The sequence below is a fragment of the Alexandromys fortis genome, unplaced genomic scaffold, assembly GCF_014885135.2.
Source record: "Alexandromys fortis isolate MF-2015 unplaced genomic scaffold, M_Fortis_MF-2015_v1.1 scaffold_6, whole genome shotgun sequence".
In the NCBI taxonomy this organism is placed as follows: Eukaryota; Metazoa; Chordata; class Mammalia; order Rodentia; family Cricetidae; genus Alexandromys; species Alexandromys fortis.
This window is the reverse complement of record NW_026067902.1, coordinates 4516071-4539507: the sequence shown is the minus strand read 5'-3', so window position 1 is coordinate 4539507 and position 23437 is coordinate 4516071. Positions and strand designations below refer to the sequence as shown.

Genomic DNA, 23437 nt, shown 5'->3' with positions numbered 1-23437 from the left:
GTTGCCTTAGTCTCTGTGAGTCTCTTTATCTTTATCTTGTTGATTTAGAGGGCTTTGTTTACTTGGTATCCGCATCCCCTCTGAAATCTACTACAGTCTCCTGTTTCAAGGGGTTCGCTGAGCTCTAAGGGGAGGAATTTGGTGGAGATATCCTGTTTAGGGCTGAATGTCTAAGATCTCTTATTCTCTGCATAATGTCTGGTTGTGGGTCTCTGATTTGTTTCCATCTATTACAGGAGGAAGCTTCTCTGATGATGGCTGATAGTATAGCAGAATGTCTTAAGAGTCATTTTATTGCTACTTTTTGTTTTTTTGTGAGTTTTTCTGTTTGTTTGGTTGGTTGGTTTGGTTTTGTTTTTTGTTTTGTTTTGTTTTTGTTTTTGTTTTGTTTTGTTTTGTTTTGTTTTTAGGACAGTAGTATTTGTTTTTACTCTATATCCCTGAACTATCATCTAGTCTCAGGTTTTAAGAAGACAAAAATTTTATGAAAATTAAATGAAAAACTTAATGTGGTCAGAGGCCTGAACACCAAACCATAAAATACAAGCCTATCTGGAGAATACAGAGCTAGGAAGTATAAAGTATACAGAAGAGAGTATGGCCTTTGCTGCTGTGTTAGCCAGCTGCAGTGAGCACGGTAGCCATATTTCTACAATGCAATTTCTGCTTGGAGCATTGCAAATAGTCTCGGGGTTTCTGTGCCTTCTAAGCCAAATGTTTGAGTGCTCGTTTTCCATGAAGAGAGGGCTTGAATCTTGTAATAGAGAATACCATTCTCAAGGGAGTGTTGTCTTATTTTTTCATGTAACGTCATATATTTATAAATGTCCTGCCCCGTCACCAAATGCCTTTTCCTTGCTTAGTTGTCTGAATGTAAGCCTAACTATGCATGACATGGGAATGCAGAGTGACCCCTGTCTCCCCCAAACTATATGGTTGTGGATGTTTCAGTGTGAAAGACTAATATCCTTTTTTATCACTTACACACTTTAGAAAAATCAGTGAGTTAAAATTAGCAGGAAAAGTAAGACAGTTATATTGGTGCTTTTGATGACAGAACACGGATCTCAAGATTCAATGGATATCCATGAGTGAAAGACATTTTTTGGTTAAACTACAAAATCAAAAAAAAAAAAAAAGAACAAGAACAAAAAACAGTTGAGTTTGTTTCTGCTCAGCGCGTGTGTTTGTTGAATAACTGAACTGATAAAACAGTATTAGCAAGTGTTTCAAGCTCTTCTTCTCTTTACCATTGATTCTATCCTCTAAAATTACTTATAGACTACACTATATAAACTCCTCCCTGTTTTGTCACAGTTAAATCATTAAAAAATGAAGCTATGTAACACCCATTAGTATCTAATCAGAACCTAGAGAGTTAATGGTTTGAGAGTTGAAATAAACTCAGAATTAGGATGGCGCAATTTGGTTTTAAGCAAAGCATTACAAGTTTGGGTCCAGCAGGTATTCTACCTCGAAGCAGAAACACGGTAACATTGTTTGTATCAGGAGGGAAAGCTCTGTTGTGTTTCTAGTGTTGTTAAATCCTGACACAGTTCAAATATGTGGAAACATTATTAATACCAGGAAGCAGACCGAGTGTGACAGTGTTCTGAGCTTTCTAGTCCCGCAAACTGTATTGTTATGAGGAAGTGCTCCTTCACTGGAAAACAACGGAAATGTAAATCGGACTGAAACACAGAAAGGGCTGTACTTGTCTGACAAGCAGAGTCTGGGCTGGGTTTCAGTGGCTTCTAGCATGCAAATCCAAGAGCTCTAATGATGGGATTGAGAATTGTTCCTCGAGGACCACATGGTTTCACTTACATACAGAATCTAAAAAGCAGCGCTATGGAACCAGTTAGGTGAGGCTGGAGTGAAGTGGGCATTCTCCTCTTTTCCCTTGGTACATACTGTCCAACGCTAGCCAGCAGCATCCTCTGTAACCCTCCAGGAATTCCTCTCAGTCTAGCCATAGCCATCCTGAAAATCCCTGGGAACTGCAGCCTGATTCTGAAGGCGCGCCCCACCTTCGCTAGAGTCTCCCCTTGGTACCATTCATGAAGTTTTCACCAGGGACTCTTATCAGCAAGGAACATAGCCCTTTAGCTCCAACTCTGAGATCACAGAAGGAGCAGGTAAGGAGGGAGCTGTGCTGTGCCTGGGGCTCCTAGTTTCCCTCTTGCCCTCAGCTGGTCTGGAGTCCCACGTGGGCCTTGGCACAGCATCTCTTAGAAAAGAGATGGGGCGGTGCTGATGTTGTGGGTCAACTTGTGGCACCTGCAGCCATGGTTCTCACATTTGCCCTTGACGAGGCACTAGCTTGTCCGGGTTTCTCCTAACAAAGTGTTACAAGAAAGCTGGTGCGTAGAGGAAATAAACCTGCCAAAGCGCCGTTAAGAATAACAAGAAAAGAAGCTGGTGTGTACTTGGAGAGAGGGGGTTGGGCGGTGACTGCCCTTCCTTTCCCTGTGTCTTCTGCAGGCCAGTCCCTGGCTCTGCAGCGCTGTGGCTCAAGCCCCAGGAGATGCACGATGTGCAGTTTTAAAACTGCTCATCTGGAAGAAATATTGACGAGTTTAAAGATCTGCCTCACAGTTCGAGGGGTGTTGCATAGATTATTCGCGGGGCAACTGAGGGAATGAAAGGACTGAAACGGAAGAGCAAACTCCACTTCTAGAAAGACAGAGACGGATGAACCTGTATGACTCTGCTAATTCTTTCATGCCTGAATTTACTGTGCTGAGAAAACTGCTGAAAGCCCGCTCTGGTGTTTTATTGATTAGGATCCTATTTAAACTCCACCTATTGACTCTCTTCCTCTATCCCTCCCCCACACACACACACAAATCCCTGTAGTGCCTGCACTACTGGCCGGTCCGCAAGCCGGGAACTGGGCTGGAGACTTAAAAACATACGCACACACAAACAGACAGAGACACAGGGATGCAGGTCATCCTTGATACAAGAGTGCCAAAAATGCCCCCTTTATTATGCCCAGGGGCAGCTTACGTAGGGATCCTTAACTGATAGCCACGCCCCAGCTCTCTGGATCTTTCAGCTGCAGGCCTCATCAGAGCCCATCCCCCTGGCATCAGGGTCTTGTGCTCAGAGCAGCTGCAGGCTACTCAGAGCAGAGGAAAACAATTTGTTTACAAGAAATTCAGGGACTGGTGTTTCGTAGTTCCTAACACGCCCCGTGGAAGGTTAAGGAAGAATAACTCTGTCATTCCTGAGTACATTTCAAACTCCTCCTACTCTGAGTTTCTTATATTTACAGATTTGTATATTACAAATATTACAAATGTTTCTTTGAAGCATTTGAAATGGGCTCAGCAAAGGGAAAAACAAAAACAAATTAACAGACTAAACCCCACCTTTCCCCAGAACAGTCATTACATGCTTGCTGTTGCTTGGTAGACTCAGAACTCCCAGCACTTTCCTTCTCTAAGCTTTTCCTTCATCCCCAGAAGGCAGGGATTAAGTCTAAAGGAAGCAAAGGCCTGGCCCAGGAAGCCTGTTTTTTCCTCCTCAGGCCTTCCCTTTGGTGACCTCAGTGTCTGCTTAGCAGTTCTCCTTTAGCCAGAAGCTTAGAGCCTTATCTTGTCACAACTAAAATTCCCTTTGTTCAGAAAATAGCCACTCAGGAAATGTAAAAATAGTAAAAGGCAAAGAGGAATGCCAGTCCCTGGGGAAGGGAAGGGAGCCTGGCAGGCTAAGACACCTTCAGTGTGCTGTGTCTTCCTCAGGCCTCTTCCCTCATCACGTGAGATCTTCCCAAGATGCCTTGCCATTTTGTGATGTCTTGAACCTAAGCAAATAGCCATGTAGCCTGCCATCAGACTATGGGAAATGACAGCCACTGCTGTTACCCCTTTCCCCTCTCACCGGTAGGTAGATGAGACTCATTCAGTAAGAGAAACAGCTGGGCAGGTCGACCTGTGCTAAGCCACAGTAAGCCACAGGCCTCTGATTGCCCAGCACTGCAGTCCCCAGAGTCGCATTCACACCACTCAAGAGGAAGACACATTGAATTGGGGGGAGCAAATGAGTCATAACCACGAGGAAACCAGACTGGACGGTCCACACAACTGAGGGGCTGGGACACCGCTCAGCAGGAAAGCCAAAGATACTGAGCTGTTCACTGATGGATGTAGGCATTTCTTGGAGCTCTGTCTTAACTCCAAAGCCTTGCAGTCTCTAGAATTCCAGTTACAAAGCAATTATCTCCAGGCTTATGGATAGGATATTACTTAAGACAATCCTTAATTTGGGACAATAGACAAAGGCAGCCATGTTACCTAATACTACAACTAACATAAAATATGAGTTAAAGGTGTTGCAATGTTGCTATATGCCATTGTTCTACATTTCTTTAGGAACTAGCGCTGAAAGAAAAATTGGGGTCCAGAAATGTTTGAGATACAATCCTTGGAAGCAGAGGCAAGGTCATAGGACAGAGAACAGGGAGGAGAAGGCAGGCAGTGAAAGCCTTGTTTCCGCTGTGCTCAAACAGAGCTCAGTACTAGGGCAAACACTATGTAGGTATGTGGAGCATCCATCCTTCACTGTGTTTTAAGCTGCTCTAAGGAAGTCCTAACTCCCTGGGGCTCCCAAATAAGCTCTCCGGTAGAGAGATGCAAACGGAAGTCCAGTCATATCCCTTGAGACAGTGACATAGACTACTACAACCCCCTCGCCAGCAAAACAGATGTTCCCCTGATTATAGGTGTACAAAAAATATTATCCACCCTGGCGACTTTGAGGCTGACAGAGGAATCTCAACTTTAAGGCATACCTGGGCAGCTTGTGAGGCATTGTCTCAAAAGTAAAAAGGTGACTGGCGGTGGGGGGCAGCTCAGTAGTAAAGCACTTACTTACCTAGGAAGCTGGCACCCTAAATGCAGAAGAGAATAAGCCAACCAGCCTCCAGTCTGCGAAAGAAGACATCCTGCATGGTCCAGGATAGCTGGATGCCTGTTTCCTTCACCAGATACCTGATAAAACCCTGCCCTTTACATCTAACTTAAGATTTGCTGGAATTGGTTGCAGTAGCAAAAACCTATAATCCCAGGATGATCTGAAAGCTTTGTAGGAGGAAAGTGGCATTTCCTGCTCTGCTTCAAGAACCCTGTGAAACAGGGTTCCCAAGAGGGACAGACAGAGTCTCATGACACTAGGAAGGTTCTAAGCCCCACATCAGAAAGCTTGGAAGAACACACAGTGGGGCCCACCTTTGTGCTGCAGAGTAGAGAAAGACTGAATTAAGGAAAATGAAGCCTTTACCCCTGCAAAGGCAGCATCCATCTTGACCCAGACATCATGGTCCAGGATCCAGAAGACTGCCTGCTGGGCATTATGGTCAGAATTACAGAGCAGGGCCACAAAGCGTGCACTCGCGTACCACAGTAGAGCATGCTCCCTGCCCTCTGAAGACCTCTGCTCAAAGGACAGATCTTCACTGGGGCAACCGTAGGCTTCACGTGCAAGTCTAAGACTACATTTATAAAAGAAAGGGGACTGTGGATGATACTACAAGTCAGGGTACATGCCAAGCATTTGGGGGCCCTGGTCCTAGAGGAGAAAACAGAGAATCAGAAAGTTTCCTTCCTTGTTTATATTATTTTTAGAAGGTGTTTGTTTGGGGACACATATTTATTAAATTGCCCAAGCTGGTCTTGAGCCCGCTGTGGAGCACAGCTGGACCTAGATTCAGAGCAATCCTCCTGCCTCCACCTCCTGGCTACCAATATAACAAGTATGAGCCACCACTACTAGCTTTTAAACACAAGGTCTAATCTATACCCTGTCTTTATCTCTCCATGTCAATTTAAAGGGACAGTTAGGTCTTCTTTAAGCCAAAGTTTATCTGTCGAGTTAAATCGCGAAAGCTTCTTTGACTTCTCTGAGTGGTGAGGAGTAAATAAATTCACGAATGTGAGAATGTTTTGAACAAGGGAAGGTGCTAAATCAAAGTTAGATGTCATTATTAAGAACTTTCACACCAGCCACCTCCACAGGTACGACGTGACATTAGTGGGAAAACTGCAGAGCCGTAGAGAGCGGTGCAGCAGGGCCAGGGGCTGGCCTAGGGAGACCCCGGAGAAGAGCATGCAAGCCCCTCCTGAGCATCGTCACACCGCGTCTTAGCTTTGGGCATCCATCCACAGTTATGGTAAAAAGGCAGGCTTTTCAGTCCACAAGGAAGAGAATAAATGATCCTTTTCAATTTAAGATAAAATAAGAATGGATGAGGACATGGGTAGAACGTACTAACTACAGGATTGGAAAAATCTGGATAGACATTAAGAAGTCAGAAAAGCTCATCTTACTACACAGAATCTGAGGTGGTTAGCATATGCTACAGGAAAATCCACGGCCAAGCAGAGAACAAGAGAAACATTTAATGATTATTTCTGGAAGCAGACAAATAGATGTGGGTGAGCCATGAGATGTCAGCACCATCTGCACTTTCCCTGAGAGGAGCTAGCAGAATCCTCAAGGGTCATAGCACCGCGAATCAACCTAAGCCAAGAAATAGTATCTCACTGCTGGGCTTGGAAGTGATTTAAGGAGGTGTTAAGCCCTCGGGCAGGAAGTGTTCCAACGACCTTTGCTATCATTACACAGAGAGTGAGGATTGAATGATGATGAATGGTTTCTCAGCCACCTAATCCCAGTGACATCCAAACAAATGGGTGCCAGAGGCTGCCTAATTGGCATTTGGCACGGCAGAATGTGGTTGGTGCCCATGCTAACTGGCGAACACATTGTCCAGTTTGCCCATCTCAACTGCACGACGACACATGTGGACCATCTGTCTCCCAAAGCAAAATGTCCCGGTGTGGAACAGCTTTGAAGATATTTGCATGCATTTGGCTTTTCTTACCCTTTTCAAGCTAACCTGAATAGTCTCTGCAAATCCCACAAACCATGTCACCTCCTGCTTAGCATGTCCATTGTCCGCTGTTGACATAACACATTTTCTATTGTATTTTATTTTTCTTCTCCTAAATGTAAGAAACATGGGCTGCGAAAAGAAAATGCTGGAGGACACCTCTAAATTGCATGCAGAGATTAGAGCCTAATTTAAGTCTGGAAAAGAATTTTGGAGCTTGATAGACAAATTCAAATCAGAGAGGCTAATCCTCACACCTCTGCCAGATGGGTCATTTATCTGCCAAAGCCCAGGCTTCTTTGAACAAAGAGATTAAAGTAACACATTTTAGAGAGATAAGTAAATCATTGGAAAGGCTCTTTTCCTGATCACATTCGGGGCTATTTTTAGGACTGGTGCAGTGTAGCAAGATTGAAGCCAACTGTCTTCAATTGGCAAAATGTCCCCTTCTCTATGGTCCATGGCCCTTGCTCAGGACAATGTTAGGAGAGATGGGTGGATAGATACGATCGGTCTCATCGGCTCCGTCTCTCTTTTCATTGCCCCAGCATGAGCTACCAGGTCAGTTTCCACACTTGCCAGACCAGTTGTTTCCGACTCAGCTGACTCAGTTTACCGAGCTGAAAATGAGCCACTCTCTCAAAAAATGCCTGAGCCTGGCATGTGGTCCATTCTCAGAGTGGTAAGTAGCTCATATTATTACTAGTGTTATTACGGTTTACTTTCTGTTACTAGACCATGGGCATTGTCTTTTTACAGTATTACGACATAGCCGGTCCACCTAAGGCATAAATCCTCTGTGTTCTATCCTGTCTTGAGCAAGTCCCTTCCTTCAGATTTCATGTCTATAAAGCAGGCATGTAAGTTTTCACCACGCGCAGTGGCAGTGAGGCTGGGCTGAGTTCATTCTGCTTATGGTAAGGGACATGAATGATTTGTTAAGCAGCATACGGGAAACCAATCAAACTGTCGGACCAATTCAAAGGCTATTTTTCCTTGTTCTTGACCCTGCCTGTGCTTACTACATATTAGATTTTCTTTCAAGTCACAATCCATTATCTAAAAAGAAAATCTGTGCATAGAAACATGCTGGCCATATTTTCTATGCTGAAAACTCCTGGTTCACGAGCAACTCCACATCTGTTGGTAATGCCACAAAGAGGAGATTTCCTGGATAAGCATCTGCATTAGTTACTTACTCCATTGCTGTGACAAAATATCTGGCAGAAGCAACTTAGAAGGAAGCGTTTATTCTGGCTCCCAGCTTGAGGACACTCTCCATCATGGTGAGGCAGGCGTGGCAGTGAGAACAGTTTCGGTGGTTCTGGCTGGAATGGCTCGAGCATGAAGCAGCTGCCCACTGTGCACCCAAAGACACAAATCAGAAAGACACATGCTAGGCTTAGCTCTTTTTCCCTTTTCCCCTTTTGTTCCCTATGGAACTGCATCCCATGCAATGATGCCATCCACATCAAGGGTGGGTCAGTCTTCTCTAGTTAAACTTCTATGTCAAGACTCCCACATATCCAGCTGGGTGTGACTTTCCTAAGTGATTTTTAAAACCAGTAGAGCCGACAGTGAAGGTTCGTGAGTTCATCCCTTGTCAACCTGACATCCAGCTACATCACCTTTAAATCCTAATATTCCACTCCTGGACCACAAAGACTCATGTCCAGCTGACAAAGCAAAAAGAAATTCACCCCAACTTCGCAAGTCCCCCGTGGTCTTTCCCAGTTTCAACACTGGGAAAGTCAAAAGTCACCCAGGCATGGTGGTGCACACCTTTAATTCCAGTTCTTGGGAGGCAGAGGCAGGTGGATCTCTGAGTTGCAGCCAACCTGGTCTACATATTGAGTTCTAGGACAGCCAAGGCTACATAGAGAGACCTTGTCTCAAACAAGCATACACACACACACACACACACACACACACACACACACACACACACACCAAAGCCTTTCTTAAGACTCATGACATTCTCTTAATTATAAACCCTTGTAACATTTTTTTAAAGTCACGTGCTTCCAAAATATAATGGTACAGAATAAAAATTCTCATCCAAAAGGACAGAAGAGACCAAAGAAAGACTGAAACCCAATAGGGAAACCACCAAATTCATCAGCTTCCTATTCTATATCGGGGATCTTGGTGGCATTATATGGGCTCCAACAGCCTTAGCTGGATCTGCCATTCTAATTCTGCTGCCTACAGCTCACCTGTTCTCTCTTGGATTGCACCCCCTCAGCATCTGCCATTTTCCTAGGCAGACATCAATACTTCTGTCATCCCCAATATCCTGGAATCTCTATTGTCACATAAGTCTCCTTTTCACTGGCTTATACAATGGCATCTCACAGCCTTCTTGCAGGAAATCCAATCCTACCGCATTATTTCTTGACCTCAGCGGCCTTCTGGAATCTTGGACAAGTCTCCATGGCTCTTTCCTTCTTGTGTCTCTCACATGCCTTCAAAGTTAGCACCCTGTGGACCACTCTGCCAAGGCCCATTGCCCACTTGAAGCACTATGTTGCTCTGCCACCGCTGTCATGCCCTCTGGACATTTTGGCAGCCAAATATAGAAGAAAAAGAAACCACATCCTTAAGTGGTTGATTCTGAGTAGAAAACATGGTTTGTGATGTTCCTTCTTCTATCTCTTCTTTCTCAAATGAATGTGTGTGTTTCCAAGTCTTGAACTCAGAGCACCTCGCCTAGAGGTCAGGACAGAACCCCCAGGTTCTCTTTCATGGTGATGATCCCTTTAAGAATTATAGTTACCTTCTCCCCACCTACCTTGTCCAACTTTAAGCTTGCTAATGCTCCTTTCCTACCTAAATTGCTCATTTTTCATATCTTTCTGTTCCCCCTCCCTCTGAGCTAAGAACAGTGAGTGACATGTACCATATACAACTTGAATGTTACATTGACTTAAATTTTCCTTTCTGAAAAAATTTAGCCCATGCCCATTGAATCTGGCTCCATTCAAGTTAAGTTTTCAGGGCATGGGAAGCCTGTATGTAGGCTCTTCGCCAGGATAAAGCAAATATGGCCTCTAGTCCACTCTCCACTGTATTCCTAATTCTACTTGGAAAAGTGGTGAGCACAGTCTCCACTCCACCACTCTCAGCATATTCTGGGCTTCCACACTTGCTTCAGAATAGCCCCTAAGCTCTGTTGACAACATTGTCCGCTCTACAGTCCAAATTCTGTATTCCTCCTATGAATCACATGATCAGATGTATCACGGCTATCACCCTGGTCCTGGAACTTATTTTCTGTATTGGTGGCTTTTCTCATTTTTGTGATGAAGTGCCTGACAAGGACAACATAAGGAAGGGTTTATTTTGGCGCATGATTTGTCTAGTTTATCATATTGGTGGCCCTACCAGCCCTAGCTGTGGTATCGAGAGCATGAAGTAGCTAATCATACAGAGGATAGTCAGGAAGCAAGATGAGATGATGCTGGTGCTTAGCTCTCTTTTCCTTTCAATCTGGACCCATGGAAAGATGCCACAGATTCAGGTGGTTAAACCTCCATGGAAACACCTTCACAGTCACACTCGGAGGTCTCTGTTCTAGGTGACTCTAAGTCCCAGGTTGTTAACAGTGAAATTTAACAATCAGAAGCTAGGTGTGGTGGCACATGCCTTCAATCTTAGCACTTAGGCAGAGGCAAGCAGATCTTTGTGAGTTCAAGGCCAGTCACATTTACACAGCAAGTTCCAAGACAGCCTGGGCTACATAGAGAGACAGTGTCTTAAAAAATAAAATTAAGCATGTAAATTAAAAAAAATGCATATTGAGTGACAAAGAGATGACTGAAGGACTCTGTGGGTATCTGACTAATACAGCATAAATTCTATTCAGAGATTAGCGTGTCGTCACACACTATATATTTTCTCCATCACTGGGTCACCTCATTCATGCAGAGGATAATGGAGGTATGGTATTGGACCCACTGCTGTGCTCAGAAATCTCATTATAAATGAGAAGCATCCACTTGTGCTCTATGGTCATACTGAAAGCCATATGCATAAGCTTTTAAGTAGGAAATTATAGACTATGGATTTCTTTCAGATATGCTTTTTACTTCTGACATTAATAGGAAATTCTCCCAGAGCAAAGGTCATTAAGAAGAATATGCATTGATGGTTCCCCAGCTTGCCATGAGCAGTGTAATGGAGTGCACTGAACCCTTTTACCTTTTAAGGACTGGCTTACCATTTTCTCAATTGTATCCCCTTGTCTATTGTTTTGATGGCCTTTGATACAAACATGTCTAGGGCTTGTTGTATTACGAAGGAGAAGGCAGATTTGGTATAATAGTGCCACAAAACAATTAGAAAATGTTCCATCTCTCCCTTTCCAAGGGCAAAAGGTAGCATGTTTTGTTGTTTCCTATTTTGGAAGAAGCTTAGAGGGTCAGGCTTTTGGAAGTTAAGAGAGAATATCCAGCTACAATAGGACTTAGCGTACAAATGAGTTCAAAGCCTTACAATTTGTCACTGGAATTTCCTTATGATTTTTTTAGATAATTGGATAAATTCTTCAGCTCTATTTTGAACTCAAGTTGTGACCTGACATGAGAGGTAAAGGAAATTCAATTATAAATGTGTATATGATTTCCTGATTAACATCTCAAAGGTTCCTCCCATGCTGTCATGAAGGAAGGTGGACATCAAGGACCAGCTTGATTCAGTAATCATTTCGTTAGAAACTGAGTGTTGAGAGCACCTCTCGCAACCCAACCGCACCTGCTGTACACAAACGTCCCTGTGAGGTTGGCAAGAGAAGTCACGAGGCCCAAACAACTTCCCAGTTGCCAGTTTAGACAGCGTCTGCCACTCTTGACTGCATGCTACTGGGAGAAAGAGCAAGAAAAAAAAAAAAAAAAACACACACACACACACAGACAAATTATCCATATAGTGCCCCCTATCGAGAGATGTGAGTCACTGCATATGTTCCGCTGCAAAAAGAAAAAGCAAAGGCCACAGTAAGCACCTGGCAAAATAGAAGACCTAAAAATAATCCCTTACTGTACGAATCACTTTCTTCTATAATTACTAAAAATGTTACCTTATGTAATCAATTTTATCTAAACTACTAAAATATATGAATCATGATAGAAACCTCTTAGAACTTCAAGGTAAACATGATGGCATGAACATATTTATCTAATTAAGCTACCTTGAGTCTACACTAAAACTGCATTAGGAGACGATTTTGCAGATGTGACCTAGAAAAGGTTTGAACTAAGAAGATAAACAGTTACCATAGAAAGTTAGCGGTATGCTTACAGCTGTAATAGATCTGAGGAACTGATCCTAGATCAATCAAGTGGCATGCTAGGAACCATCCTGAGTTACTCCATAGGAACTTTAAAAATCTCAGGAATTGAAGATGCTGCATTCATCCAGAAAGAGGAGTACCAGTAGAGACTAGAATGGAGTTTGGCAGCTGTTGGAATGTAGTCAGGATTCCTACCTGAGAAAGGAGCAGACTAAGGGAAGATGACTCAGAATAAGTGAAGGCAAAGTAACCGTGTTGAAAATAAGGTCATAGAGTGTGACACAAAGAGACCCATGTGTGATTTCTCTAGAAAATAATATTCTAGAAAGAAGAAGGCATCATAAAAATAAATTTATAAAATTTATCCCAAACAGGCTACTAACTTTCAGACCAAAACAAAGAGTAAAGACAAAACCTTACCAAGACAAATCATGGTGAAATTTTAATAAATTTTGGTCAAAGATACTAAAAATGTCTAGAGAAAGAAAAGAAAAATAGACCAAATATACTAGAAACGTCGAGAGAAACAAAAGAAAAATAGACTGTATAGCTGTTTTTAAGATGGTGAATCAGAAAGACTCCAGTATTTCCAATATACATGCTGAAAATAAAAAGACACTGCAGCAACTTTATAAAGAAAAAGAAAAAAATCTACCAAGAATACTATACCCAGCTAAACTATGTGTACAATTGAATATAAGTTATTTTCCAACATGCAAAGTACAGGAAATTCAATACTCTGAAATCTTTCATCAGGAACCTACTGACAAATGTGCTACAACTAAAATGAAATATATATTCATGAAATAGCAAGACATAGTATGTGAAAAATAAGAGAGATGAAGAAAAGAAGTAAAAGGAAGCTGGCAGTGGTGGTGCAGGCCTTTAATCCCAGCGCTGGAGAAGCAGAGGCGGGCAGGTCTCTGTGAGTTCGAGGCCAGCCTGGGCTACAAGAGCTAGTTCCAGGATAGGTTCCAAAGCTACACAGAGAAAACCTGTCTCAGAAAAAAAAAAAAAGAATAGAAGTAAAAGGAATAGGAATTCATCAGTTTCAATTGGGTATGTCAGAAGGCTCCAAGAAAGACTTCAAGACAATGTTCCTGACAATGCACTTGCATTTAAACGCATTACAATGAGGTTTAGGTAACTGATAGAGAGTTGATGTTGGCTTAGATACATTTGCAAAGAAATTAGCAAATGATAAGTCATGTATTAAACTCAAGGGAAGTTAAGAGTTGAGCTTGGTAATTGTTGGTTCACTATATGACTTGGTTCTAAATAGGATACATAGCCATGATAATATTACCTTTGAACATAGTGACCTCATATGTGGTGAGAGAGTAGATATAAGAAGGAATGACACTCTCTTCTTCCATGATGGAAGTAAAAAATAAAATAGTGAACAACAAGAACCAGAAATGAATAGACATAGAAGCATGACTGAAAGATTGGAAAGTTTTTTATCCTAATCAAGGAGAAATTGGGGAGCCTGTTTCTACTCACCTGAAGACAAGTCATTGTGGAAAGCAGCTTTAGAAGTGCTATGAATTTAGAAATGTACTCTTGGCTTCTAGGCCATTCTGGTATTTGCCCTGCATCTTCTTGCAACTCTGTGTATGCATCAGGAGCAAAATACACATTGACTACTTCTTGGTACTCCTTGGAGGGTCTGTTTACATCTACACTCAGTCTCTCCTCATGTCTTTTCTCCAAGCTCAGTATACTGGTAATCAAAATTGACCAGTTTTTCCCCATCTCATGCCAGACTTAGGCAGCAGAATAGTGGACATGTTTTTAGGAATTGTTTTATGTATATGAGTGGTTTTACCTACATGTATATCTGTACACCACATCCTTGCCTGGTGTCCATGGAGGCTAGAAGAGAGTATTAGATTCCCCTAGAACTGGTGTTACAGATGGTTGTGCGCTGCCTGTGGGTGCTGGAAATGGAACCTGGGTCCTCTTGCAAGAGCAGCTAGTGTTCTTAAACACTGAACATCTCTTCCTGCCCTAAATGTTTTATAAATTTTGAAGGGCCAAGAATTGATGGAAATATCCTGATTTCTCTCGCTTCAGGGCACATAGAGGTGGCCCCTTGATAAAAATGTTTGTTGGTAGCCCTAAGCAAGGAAGGCCCTAGTTTCCATGTGGATTCTAGACATCTTACTCTTTCTGGATAGACTTGAGGTGCAAATACCTTTTCCTACATGCCTAGAACAGAAGAATCATTCCAGAACATTCTATTAGAGATAGTCTGTGTGTGCTAATACAACCCTGATATTGGAGAATGAGTCAAAAAAAAAAAACTCTTCTATATTATAATTTTCCATTTTCCAGAGTTCCTTTTCACAAACATCCTCCTTTTCCCTTGTCCCTCAAGACCAGTGGAATAGCCTCAGATGATGCCTTTACCCCGTGACTCTTCTAGGGGCTTCCGTGCATTATACAGATGAAGTACAGGCTGCCGAGTGTCGCAGGCTCACTGCAGGGGTTTCAAGCACCTCTGGAAAGCTTCAAAGTATCACAGATGAGTTTTGAGCTTGTGTCTTCCCTATTAGACACGAAGGTGTCAGCAGAATGACAGCCACTGTCTATCCCAAGGACGAAAGAGGGTCAGGAAGAATGAGTGTGTGATACATAGCCATGACATCACTGCAAAACCACATGACATTTGAGAGTTTATGGCAATATTTTACTGAAAAAAAATGACCAGACATTTAGATGGCTCATGGTACCATCATTTGGTCAAGTCGCTTTCCTCTGGTGTCTCTTCAAGAATGCGTCCGCTCAGGGCTGGAGAGATGGCTCAGTGGTTAAGAGCATTGACTGCTCTTCCAAAGGTCCTGAGTTCAATTCCCGGCAACCACATGGTGGCTCACAACCATCTGTAAAGAGGTCTGGTGCCCTCTTCTGGCTGCAGACATGCACACAGACAGAATATTGTATACATAATAAATAAAAAAAAAAGAATGCTTCCGCTCTAGTGAAGTCAGCCCTGCTCTCCCTTTCTGCAAGAACCTGTTTCTTTTTTCTTTGAACCTGGAGTTTCTTCTGCAGAGCTTCACAGGACAGTGTTACTGCATTTTCCCAGGGACTTGTGTTTCCCAGTGTTGGCTCCAAATGGTGTAATAGTTAGTATGTGTTCTCATAAACACCTTAAGGTGTATCATGTGACCAGCATGGACAATGGAAAGCAAACCGGTCTCTCTATTCAGAGAATATGTCAGGGAATTTATTTTTAGCCTTTGCCATCTGGTCTTATCCTTTAAACCCCATTTGATTCTTATTCCAGAAAACTTTATGGTCCATTGTTCCCCATCGTAGACTGGTGTTTTGTAATCCTTCTGATGTGGGACTTTAAAAAAAAAAAAATTGGCTAGCGATCCATAATTTATTGGCCCACTTGAATTCACAGAACTTAAAAGCTTGAAGAAAAGTCTTAAAGGGGCCCGTGACTGGCTTGCTCTTGCCTTGCTGCTGGCAGGAATGTGGAAGCTGGACTCTTCTCTGTTATGACCTTGTTTAGAAAAACAGTCTATTTCCATTTGGTTGGTTATTTGGATGGTTTGGGTTCTGCTTTGCCTTTCTATTGTTTTATTACATTTATGTGTGTGCATGTGTATGCTTGCAGGAACATTAGAAGTCAGAGGGCAACTCTGTTGCTGTGTGTATCCTAGGGCTCAAACTCATTTCAGGCACCTAGCAAACCTTTCCCCACTGGCTGATCTCACAGGCTCCTCTTTCATGTTGTTTGTTGCTTTCTGTTTTGCTCTGCTTTTGCAGTGCTGGGGACCGAACTCATAGCCTCACAACCTTGGACATGTTAGATCAACGCTCTCCCACTGAATTACAATTTCGAGCTCCAACCTATGTCAGTTCTCAAGGTTTTCCATCGTCCGTGTTCTTCCGTGGACTAGGAAAATAAATGGAAGTTTTTCATAGTGAAAGACTTTTTTTTTTTTTAATGCTTATGCTTTCCAGTCAATGGCAACAGCATCCTCCACTGTGGGTTACTTGGGAGCAGTGAAAATCTAAGGCCCTTTCTCTGCCCCCACACCTTGTCCAGTCGAAAGCACCTTTCACACACTGTACAGACTGTAAAATATATTTTGAAATTGAACTCCTGACCTTTAACTGACTCACCTTCTATAGTGCGCACGGACTGACCCTAATTTTCACAGTGACATCTCTTGACTTTGCCATACCTCTCCCCATTCACTTGGGGCATCAAAAGTCTTGAACACTTGCTCCTGTAGTTAGCAGATAGAGCTCTGGAGGGAGAAGTGTCTGATCACCTCCTTCTTCGCCATGTTTTGTCTGACCACTCTGCAAACCTCCAGGGCGTTCTTATTCAAATTTAGATCCATGAAATCCAGCAAGATGGCTCAGCAGGAAAAATCACTCCCCTACTGCAATCCTGCCTTCTTCAGCTTGATTCCTAGAACCCGCGATGGAAGAAGAGAACCAAATCCTGCGGCACGCTTGTGCCCATGCCTGCATTCATACACGTGCATATTCACTAATAATCATGAGTAAAATTATAAAATAAAGTTACATAACTTTCTTCCCTGGGTTTTTTGTTGTTATTGTTTACTATCAATAATCTTCAAAAGTACTAACTTATCTAAACTCCTAAATTGTTTTCTGCCTGTGGTCTGTTTTAAATATTGTTAAGGGTCTGGAATCAAAGCTCATTGGTTCAGTGCCTGTTCAAAGCCGGTCAGGCTCTTGATTCAATGTTCAGCACCAAAAGAGGAAGAAAAAAAAAACAAATTAAAATATTTGATTTCTGTGAAACATTAAAGGGAGAAGAGATGATCTAAAAGGTTGACACGCAGATCCTTCACTAGGTTTGTATTTAGTTCAGCAGTTTTGTCCATGTCTCTGTTTAATTTTGGTCTTTGGTTTGCTTTTGTTGACGAAGCCACTAGGCATGTGGCCCAAAGCTAGAATGCTTGCTTAGCATGTGTGAGGTGCTATATTCAGTTCTCAGCATGAAAACTTATTTAAAAAAAAAAAAGTAAAGAAGCATATTTGTTTATCTGTGTAATTAGTTATGACTGGTGTTAGATAAGTTGTTGAATGGGTAGAAGGTGAAGAGAGAAAAAAGAAAGAAAAAGAGGAAGGAAGGATGGAGTCTAGGTGGAGTAATATTTAACAAATTGGAATAATCACAAAAACCTAGAAAATTGGAAAAAATTGATTCTCTTACGAAATTTTGCCTCAAGAGTTTTATACTTCAAAATATTTTTTCAACCGTCTGTAGAAGTAGCTTTGTCACTAAGCTGACTGGTTCATTAATGAGATTCATGATCAGTCCAGAGGGATGTATGCATTCTATCTACCCAGGAATGTTTAACAGAAGGCTCCAATGGCAGATGGTCTTTCTGATGACCATGTGACTAGGATGGTTGCTCTATTAAGTGATGGCTATTTGGATGTACAGATGATGGTCTCTGTTAAGACTGATCACACACAAGTATAGCCTGCAGGTGGGTAGCTGCTGTAGGTCTCAAGCATGCCAACTAAAGCTTTTATATCAATATTTTTCATCTCTAATTAAGAGACTTTCTTGGAACTTCTTCCTTTTATCATTATGGAAACTATCAATCTCGTATTGGAGTGTACTGTTAGCAGTTGTTGCTTCAAATATTTGTTTCTATTTGAATGTTTGCTTAGGAAGATGTTTCTTTCCGCTCTGGCAAAACGGTTTAGCTGGTCCTTGCTGAGGAAGCCTGGTGGCCTGTGTCTAACCCCTGGAACTCAAGTAAAGATAGCAAAAGAGAAATAAAAGCATTCCACAGAATTGTGCCCTCACACCCCCATGTTCCAAGGCATATGCCCCCATCCACCCACTTCATGGATGCACACAGACAGCAATGAGAATGATGGTGATGAATAAAAATATAAGGAAAATGTTTCTTCTATGCAATAGCCACTCTCTTTTAGAGAGCCAATAGTCAAGCTTCTGTTTCTCTAGTCATTCAGTCATTCATTCATTCATTCCTGAATGATGTTAACAATGATTTAGCTGTGCTATTCCCAGGACTTTGGTATCAGTTATCTTGAAAAATACACTATATGTGAAACAAATTTAGTGTGGTAATAAATATGTCATGGTTAATTCTGCCATTTCTTCATGGTATGCCTAAAGAAGTTTAGTGGTCTGCGTTAAAAGCCTTTATGACATGCATAGTCTGATTTGACAGCTCTGTTCCTGCCGGTGCAGTCTGCAGAAGGAATTACATGTATGTATAAAGATTTACCTGCTGTGGCATTTAGTGCAGTGTCATTTATACTTGAAAATATTTAACACAAATTTAATAACCAATAATAACAGATTTGCTTAATCTTATACGTTTATGTTTTATAACTTATAAAATATAAGTAGCAGATGTTTCATGAGTTCAAGTTAATCACTGGTCTTAGAGAATTTACTTTGTGATGAAAATATTTATAATGTATTGTTTATTTAATTCAGAACAAATTACTGTCCTATGTTATATATGTGTGTATACATTTGCACACTGTTAAAATACACACACACACAACTTTTTGATGATACATGGCAAACGTTCCAAAGTATGTTCTTCTGAAGGAATGCTTGCATGCATTTGGACAAGTTTTTTTTTTCCTTTCTGATTACCTCAGAGCCAAAACTTCTTCAGTGAAGATTAGCACATTGAAATGAACACAAAACCCTTCCAACAAGGAGCTACCCCCAACCTTTACTGACACCACCTCCATTTCCCATTTATTTGCTGTTATCTTGAAGCTTCAACTATCAAAGTGGACAAACACACTGTGGTGAGGGCTCTCTGTGGGCCTATCAGGCTGCTGAGCTGGAAATGAAGGATTATCTCAGTCCCTTGTAAGGCAGCTTCAAACGGCACTAAATATGTGTAATTTCTGCCTGCCAGCGACACCTCAGTAATGCTGAAAGAAAAGGACGGTCTCAATACTTAGCTAGAGCTACCTCAGAGAGTTGGAAGAAAAAAAATTCTGAGTGGAATCACAAAGTGAAATACATATTTTTCTATCTGAAGTAAACTTGTAAAGAAAATTCAGAGCCCCTCCTCTCTGAGTGATCTCAGTTTGCTACATAAAGCAAAGGTCATTTGTTGTTATTTCTTATATTGTGTAAGAGAGAAAATGATTTGAACCCTTAAAGTAGAAATATTTGTTCATAATTTTTATTATAAAAATAAAAGCAACATATGTTCTTAATGGAAAATTTGGAAAACCATTTCAAGGTGATTAACCCAGAGTTAACCTTTCTTTTTTGTTTGTTTGTTTTTTTCTTTTGTTTTGAGGCAGAGTTTCTGTGTGTAGCTCTGCCTGCCCTAGACCTCTATAGACCTTGAACTTAAACCTGGCCTTAAACTCAGAAATTCGCCTGCCTCTGCTTCCCGAGTGCTGGAATTAAAGTCTTGTACCACCACTGCCTGGCAACCTTTCTTTTTTAATTCTTGAACTGGATGTTCACTATTACATTAAAAAGAGAGAATTTGTGTTTAAATCCTCTGAAAAGCTGAGGAGGCATCAGAATAGCTGCATCTTTCCTTTATGTATGTGGGGATAATGGTAACGTACAGCGTGATTCTAGACAAGTGTGTGTCTGTATTACGACAAAGCTGTGTCTACTGTCTTCTCCTTGGATGCTGCAGAGCTTGTTTGGCGTGGACCAGGGGATCGGAATAGGTTGACCCCGCCAGTATTAGGATGCTGAGCCACTCACTTGCCTCTCGATCCATTTTCTCCAGGGCAGATGTCAGTGGATGGATTCATGCGCTACCTGAGCGGAGAAGAAAATGGAGTCGTTTCACCTGAGAAACTGGATTTGAACGAAGACATGTCTCAGCCCCTGTCTCACTATTTCATCAATTCCTCACACAACACCTACCTCACAGGTAGGATGCGGTGGACTTCTAACAGTTAGGCGGCTAGCCCTACCAGATTTCACTCTCTAGTGTCTGTTGATGGGAAACAAACGTTTCCTTTGCCCTGGGCAACGTCTCTGGGGACTTGGGTTGCCGTACTGACTTCCCCAGCTCGAAGCCATCCTGTGTGTATTTGTGAAGCTGTTTCCTCGCCTCTCCACAGTTTGTGTTGTTTTTAAGTCTCCTAGCTAGACTGTACTGGTCGGCGCCTAATGTTTTCTGACCCATGGGATTTTGTATAATAAGACTGAGAGGGCAGTGAATTTTCAGGCATTTCCAGAAGGAATAAGGCCCAGAGTGCTTGCTTAGTGTGCGGGAGGCTTGCTCCATGCCCAGCACCACACACACACACACACACACACACACACACACACACACACACAAAAGAGGAGGAGGAGGAGGAGGAGAAAAAAACTACTTAAAAAAAAAAAAAGAACTTAATCCAAGACACCACTTACAGTGAGTCTTGTTTTTATCACATACTAAGGACAAGATTAAAAAAGAAATGTGTGTCTGAATTTTGTACATGTGGATTATCTTTCTGGCCTGGAAGTTGTTTTAGTGCCAAATGGCAATGTCTCGGTGCAGAAAACCTTCTAGCATTTGTGTGTATATTCATTACTCCCCCATGTGTCTGCAATAGCACAGTGATTAGGCATCAAATGTGCTCTCCTTTTCACCACGCTGGAATAGTTCACTTTTTATCTGTCCACGTATTATACGAATGTGTGGTTTTCCTTTAAAACCCTGTTCTTTTACCTGCAGCCATCCTGCTTTCTCCCTCCAGCGCTAGGTCGCCTTTTATGGATGACAGAGCCTTGAATTCCTGCAGGCTCACCCTGTTCTCGGTCCAGAGAGTCAGACTCCCACCCCCTCATCCCTCCACCCTGCCCCTCACCCCACCCAATCCGGACAATGAGCCCTGGTCCCTTTCTGTTGGAAACAAAGTACTTTAATAACAGTGTGGACCCTGTGCCATGAGGCATTTTTTCCAAACTATTTCAGTGACAAGTTCTAGGAAAGTCTACAAAAGAAACTTTTTATTTTTGCTTCTTAGGACTTGATTCACAAAGGTATTTCTACTTCTATCTTCCAACTTAAATTTTTAACTCTACAGCTGTGTCTATTAGTAATTTTAGTATGTAACAAATTACATATAATTACTAACAACCCAAATAATATGCAGTTATTATTGTAATATATTGTGTTACATTGTAACATCACAATAACAGTTATGAGAAAAATATTGTCTTGAAATACAATAGAATTGTGTTTTGAAACACAAACAGCATTGAATACAAAGAATATAGTTTAAAATTCCCTTGATGGTTTCTTTTTATAAATTGCACTTCAGCAATGATTTTTCATGCAGATTAATTTCTTGGCAGCCACTAATATCCTCCTCCCTGAACATAACTCTGTTCCCTGGTCATAGAGGAATCAAGTTCCTTTATGCTAAGGCTGGTGCACAGGTTTCAAGAAAAAAAATCAGAAAACAGAGCTTCTTGTTTGTGTAGCTACCTCATTTGTGGGTGTATACCTGAAGAAATCCAATTTAGCTTTCAAGAGAAGTTCCTGGACATCCATGTGTGTTGGGGCACTTTCCCATAGCCAGGATGTGGGTCCAGCCTCACTAAAACAAACAGTGTATAAACACAATGGAGTACTATTTGACTGTGAAGAAGAACAGAGTGTTTGCCATTCTTCAGGAAAATGAAAAGAACTAGAGATCACCAGGAACCCTAAGCAAAATCCACACTCTAAAAATGCGTGCCTGGAAACACTGTTCTGGGAACTGAAAGGGGACCCATGGGAGGAGAAGGAGAAAGAGGACAATAGGGGGTGAGTGGGGCAAATAAAATCAAAGTACATCACAAACGCTTGTGAAAATTTCATAAGGAAGCCCATTGTCTTATACAGTGGTTGTTCACTGATAAAAACTTGCTAGGATATTTGCATACTAAGGCATATTTGCAATGCTTAGATGCTAGGAAATAGAAGGACTCACATTTTCCACCTGTTCTACTAGGCATGCAACCCAGGGCATCTCAAGGTAGGCAAATGTTCTAGTAGTAAGCGACATGCCAAGCCTGCTGACTGTTTACTGGAAAAAGAGTTCAAGCCGGCATCTTCACATTTCTGCATCTAATTTGCATAACATGATTTGTGATTATTGCGTCTCACTAATTGGGTTCTAGTAACATCAATGGACACGTTTCGAGAAACGCAGATTGTAAACCGCAAGAGCTGCTAACTGCTGTCGTGGTCCTGAGCAGTGGACTTGGTTTTCTTGCTCTGTCTTTTGAGCTGCTATTGTGCTGTGGTCTGCATTACACAGATTTGAGTTAGATCAAATCAATTCTCACCATATTCCACTTTCCTAGTTCAAAGTATTCACTTTCCTGTGGGGAAATAGAGAAGAACTCCACATAATCAGTAGGAGAGGGGAAAGGAGGGAAGGGAGGGAAAGAAGAGAGGGAAGGAAGGAAGGAACGAAGGAAGGAAGGATAGATTTCTATAGGCTTTCAAGGTTTTGTTTGCAAAGTCCTTTTTTGACTTATGGGTCAAAACATGCCTTTACTTCATAAGGCTGCTGCTTTATTTACACACAAAGTGAATATAATAGTCCTATTTCCCAGAGACCTTTGAATAAATATGACTGTCTCTGTAATAAAAATTCAAACTCTCGCAAATCATTTAAACGTGCACTAAAATAGAAAATATATATAATCAAAGCCTAATGCAGAATCCAATTAAATTTAAAAATCAATGGCTAAGAAATAAATGAGATTGTAAACATGGATTGCAGCCCCTTGCCTGTCTGCTGTCTTGGATTCTTTTCAGGTGCATAACCATGCTTCAGATCCATTTCTAGAACAAACAGAAACTCCAGAAATCTTATTTCATAGGAGTATGCAGTAGCCTAAGGAGGGTTCGACTCATTCACATGAGCCTAAGCAATGCTGGGCTCGAGCAGAGGGCGGCACCAGGGGGGGGGGGGGCTGTGTTCTGATTAGAGGAGTCACCCAGGTGACACAAATCTTGGCCACCCTGTCACCACTCTGCTCTTCTTGGAGAACTGTAAGAACTTGTATTTCTGAGGCACTTCACTCTCAACCCAAACAAGAAGAACTTCAAAACCTGGCTGTTGGGAGCCTAGGCAGTTTGGATGCTCACCTAACTAGACCTGGAAGGAGGTGGGTGATCCTTGGACTTCCCACAGGGCAGGGAACCCTGATTGCTCTTCAGGCTGATGAGGGAGGGGGACTTGACTGGGGGACTGGGGACGGGGAGGGAAATGGGAGGCGG

General features: G+C 42.0%; 1 protein-coding gene across 3 annotated transcripts in view; it reads left to right on the top strand.

Moving 5' to 3' along the window:
* The window catches only part of Plcb1 (phospholipase C beta 1), a 675692-nt gene that overhangs the window by 481262 nt on the left and 170993 nt on the right, over positions 1 to 23437 (top strand). For all 3 annotated transcript variants that reach the window (XM_050132272.1, XM_050132255.1, XM_050132262.1), the window contains one exon: positions 19952 to 20098. In XM_050132272.1, coding sequence (XP_049988229.1) covers positions 19952 to 20098 — 147 coding nt within the window. The remainder of the gene's footprint in view (positions 1 to 19951; positions 20099 to 23437) is intronic.